The 5,000-nt window shown below is 35.6% G+C and overlaps 1 protein-coding gene across 1 annotated transcript in view; it reads right to left on the reverse strand.

Annotated features, from left to right (window-relative positions):
• Positions 1-5,000, reverse strand: part of LOC106869364 (glutamate receptor) — a 695,940-nt gene that overhangs the window by 75,413 nt on the left and 615,527 nt on the right. Inside the window, exon 8 of the mRNA XM_014915088.2 lies at positions 4,494-4,601. Within this exon, the coding sequence (XP_014770574.1) occupies positions 4,494-4,601 (108 nt within the window). The remainder of the gene's footprint in view (positions 1-4,493; positions 4,602-5,000) is intronic.

The raw sequence follows: 5,000 nt of genomic DNA on the forward strand, positions 1-5,000 counted from the left end.
ATATATATATATATAAGAGAGAGAGAGAGAGAGAGAGAGAGAGAGACATTTGAAATCAAATGAAAAGAGAAAACTCGAAATGAATAATACTAGGAACACAAGTAAACACTATAAACCAACCAATGAAATAAGTAGCCATAGCTGACACAATCGTAAAAACAATTTAACCAAAGTACAACAGACACATGTTGAAGCAAAGGAAACATCAACAAAAATGAAGCCATCACCGAAACACACAAAGGAACAGCTAGTAGCTATTGGTTCTCACTTGATCATGGTTGTTAGATTAAAACTGCAAGATTCATTCAGTTGGAATGAATCATATGCTCTAATATTTCTAATCCTTCCATTGAGTGCTCCGTTTCTAATACGTCGAGGGTCAGTAATCCTTCGTCTCTTATCCACAGACCTAACAGTAATTCCTTCTTTTCCATTAATAAAAGGCAAAGACTATTAGGATTTCTGAATCACGAGCCTGCGTATGGAATTCTGGCTCTTTGGGGATTGCTGTAGACATGTGAAATTTTACGCGGCCACTTTATGCAGTAATATATAGAGGAGAATTTTGTCTGAACCAAAACCTGATATTCAGCCTCTCAATCAGTACGCCTGATGTGCAGAAAGCATTTCGGGTTGTAACGTTCGAAGGATGTGAGGCGCTGGTGTTGTTTAGAGTAGGAGCTTCGAGAGAGAGAGAGAGAGAGAGAGAGAGAGAGAGAGAGAGAGAGAGAGAGAGATTCTTCATGATTGTGGAGCTAACGTATGTGAACACGTGGACTACATCTAGCTTGTAGTTTTTGAGAAGAAAATGCAGTGGTGTGTTCAAAATCTTTCTCAAATAGGTTGCTATACCGGTGACCATACTGAAATAATGATAGGTGTGAGAGAAACTGTTCACGAAGCATTATAGTTGCTCTTTTGTGAGTCGTGCCAGAGCTTTGTTGTTAATGATGCTTCCTAGGCAAACAGCCATACACTGCAGAATTTTTGGTGGTTGTTCAGTCCGATATTTCAGCTATCAAGATGTTTGCCAGTTTCTTTGTTGTTCTACTCCGTAAACGTTTACAGAGGTGCTGTTTTAATTTTGTTTGGTTCTCAGAACTCCTTGCAGACATCAAGAATGGCGTCATTTTCAGAGAATGTCAAAATGGTTTCACATAGTTGACGTCAGGACTCATTTGCAGTGTCTGCAGTTTTGTGGTTTATCTTTCATGTCTTAGTTATGGGCTATTCTTCTTGCTATGTCCTTAGTCCGTTCAGAATGTTCGGAGTAGCGTGGCATTTGTATTCTATTAGTGTACAGTGTGTAAACACAAACACACACACACAAACAAATATACATACAAGCATGCATGTATTGATATTTACATAGAGAAATTCTAAAACAAACACACACCCACCCACACACACACACACACACACACACACACACACAGAGGCACGCTCAGAACCAAACATGACGTGATCAACAGTATCAACTAAAATCGAAGGATAGTTAAAATATGAACAGTACTGACCTTACAATTTGCATAAACTACATCTTACACATCATCAACTATTTCTAATAGAAAATACCAGCAGATGATTACAGTCTCCTCTCAGCAGATAAAATATTATGAGATTTGAGGAAACGCTGATATCTGTTAAAATCAGTGACTCATTTGACAAGTCCCCTCTATTATAATTACTTTAAGTCATTCTCAGAATATTCTTTTCAAAGCATTCGTGAAAGTGTCATCTTCTGTACAATTAGTAAAATATGTGGTCAGCATTTGTCAATCCTTCTGTGATGTTTATTTAAAAAGAAAAATAGAACTACTACACTTGATATGCCACACATTATGGCCCAACAAAAATGTAGCTCATTGCATATTACTATGCTACAACACAAGCATCGTGCATGAAATTATCGCTATACGTAAAAAAAAAAACGCGAGGTTAATCAATAGAGAAAAAGACTTGTAACCCTCAAACAACTTACGGAGAAATTACTACAAGAGATCAATAAAAGCCCTATATACATATATATATATATGTGAGACTTATTCGGTAGCCATGATGAAACTCCGAGTTACAGAAGCCGGGCGGAAACCCACGCCGCCATCTCTTCAGTTATCTGGCCATTGAAAATTCCTATCTGAAGAGATGGCGGCGTGGGTTTCCGCCCCGGAATCCGAAACTCGGAGTTGTATCATGGCTACCGAATAAGTGTCACATATTTTTACAGATAAATTCCTCTATTTACATAATATCGGGGTCTCTTTCTTTCTTTGGTTGTCCTTTCTATCACTAGATGCGATAAATTACAAGACTTAATACATATGTAAAGTATTCTTTGGTACATTACAACTGAAAGACTCCGATTTCCAGTACTCAGCGTTACTCATTTTTGATCATCACCTGTAATACATCCCCACACCTACACGGGCGGGCGCGCTTTCTACGCTATATAGGAAAGAAGTTGTTTTATTCATACATCATTCAACAGAATTATAGATAACTGAACTAAATGCAGCAATGGTCATTATTAATGTTAATACAAAACAGAATAAGTGTAGTAATCGAAAGTTGAACGCTTGATTTAAAGAAAAAACTTTAAGGACCCATTTATCCATTTTATTATGAAAACGTAACAGTGTTAGAAAAGATCAACTGTGATTTTGCGTATTTTCCATTGGATGACATGAATATAGTCGATATCAAATCTAAAGTTGGTTGAGAGAAGAAATGAGTTTCAAAATCTCCTTTGAATAAATTATTAAGCCACCAAATGAATTAAATCTTTGGAAGATCCTCCAGCTTATGTTTCGAAATTGGTAACAGTTTTTATATTAGATTTATGGAAATAAATACATTTATGGCTAGTATCTAAAACACCCTCTATGTTTACATTTCTTCATAATGACACATGGTTTACAAACATACATCCATGCATATATATTTGTATGTCGCACTTAACGATCGTTTTAACGATTATGCACGTACATTCTAGTTTGTTCTAGCTAGATTCATTGCAATGTTATGACGCGTTAGTTTTCAGCGGTCTATTATATATATATATATATATATATAGTAGAATAACAAAAAGAAAGTTCTTCGTACACTATTATATATTTGAAAATATGAGTTGAGATGGCTATTTGGGGTGCTAATTTTTATTTTAATAATAATGTTTAAAGCGAGTTACTCTGATGGGAGTTTCAAGCTTCACATAGCCGTTTTCAAACTGAAAATGTATGTTTTACTGCTTAACAAGCAAAACATTTTAAATAGCAAACATATATATGTATAGATACGAAAGCATGTGTTCTGGTTTCTTATACACACATGCTTAAGTCAAATTTGTTATAGACATCAATCTTAATGGTCATCTGTTTCTAAAAGATTCTGCTCTAACTCAAGTTCTTTTTATACATTCAATGGTTTAATTCCAATGCCTGTTCTACATACATAAATGTTTGGCATGATAATAAGAATATAACTATAAAATCATTTCAAATACTACACCATTTATCTCCTCTATATGTCGTTGTTTTCATTCGTATGTTTTAGCTTTTCTCTCTTTCTCTCTCTCTCTCTCTCTCTCTCTCTTGTGTGTGTGTGTGTATATGTATATATACACACACACACACACACACACACACACACACACACATATATATATATATATATATATATATATATATATATATATATGTCACGTAGCCAAATGGTTAACGTGTAGCATTCACGATCACGTGGGTTCCCTGACTGGGTGGCGCTTTATGTTCTTGAGAAAAAAACATTTCATTTCAAGTTGCTGCAGTCCACCTTTAGATTAGTGGGGAATATTGGCCAAATTAAAACATTGCTAATCGCATTGTGACCGGTGATGTGTAACAACATCTGACTCTCTGATCGTATATATAGTTGGCTTGCTACTGATATATATGATCAAGATGATCAACACTAATTTTTCCCAGAAATTGTGTTTTGATATATTTAGTGTATTCCCCCCCCCCTACCCCACCCAGACCTTTTTTTTCCGACATTAGCCTGCGATTTCAGAAATATTTTTGCTGCTTCTCTAGTAAATGAAACGATTAGTTATAGGCTTTCTCTTCACATGTTTCATGTTTTATCGATTATAGATTCCATCATTAATTAGTTAGAAAACCAAGGTAATAAACTAATTCTCACAACTTACATATGCAAGTATGGTGAAGGGTTACTGGATATGATGGACTTTGATCAGGACACATATTTGCTGTGAGATTAGTTCGTATGTGTCTGTGGGAGTCAATTTCCTTTGTATTAATTCCATCTAAAAGTAGTTAATGAGTCTTAGTGACTCTATGAAAAAAACATTTCGTTTCATCTAGACATGATGGTTGATTTACGATTCTCTTTTTTGTTGTTTTGGGGTTTATTTTTGTATTTTTATAGATAGTGTTGTGTTATTGAAGATAAAAATGCCCTTGAAAGTACAGAGGTGCATGCGTAAATATACTTACTCTTCTGAGACCTTCGTCCACCCGCAATTCATAGACATCCAGTTTGTAATCTCTTCGTCGTCCTTGTTCGTCGAAAGCCACTCTTCCAGACAAACCTCTGATGTCGACCTACAATACATTTGAAATTTCGATAATATTATGTGAGGCAAAAAATACATTTCAGTAAAAAATCTGTAACATTAGAAGAAATAGTACTTAACAGAATTAACATGTTCGGCAAAATGGTTAGGGCATTCGGCTCACAAACATAAGATCGAGAGTTCAATACCTGGTGCCGCATTGTGTCCTTGATCTAGACACTTTATTTCACGTTGCTCTAGTCCACTCAGCTGGAAAAATATGAGTAGTGGTTATATATCAAAGGGCAAGCCTTGTTATATTCTCTGTCACGCTAAATGTCCCTCAGCATTATATTAAGTGTATGTGTGTCTGGAGAGTGCCCAGCCACTTGCACGTTAACTTCATGAAGAGGCTTCTATGTTGATCGGATTCAATTCAATACTCATC

Source organism: Octopus bimaculoides, chromosome 1 (genome assembly GCF_001194135.2).
Source record: "Octopus bimaculoides isolate UCB-OBI-ISO-001 chromosome 1, ASM119413v2, whole genome shotgun sequence".
NCBI lineage: Eukaryota > Metazoa > Mollusca > Cephalopoda > Octopoda > Octopodidae > Octopus > Octopus bimaculoides.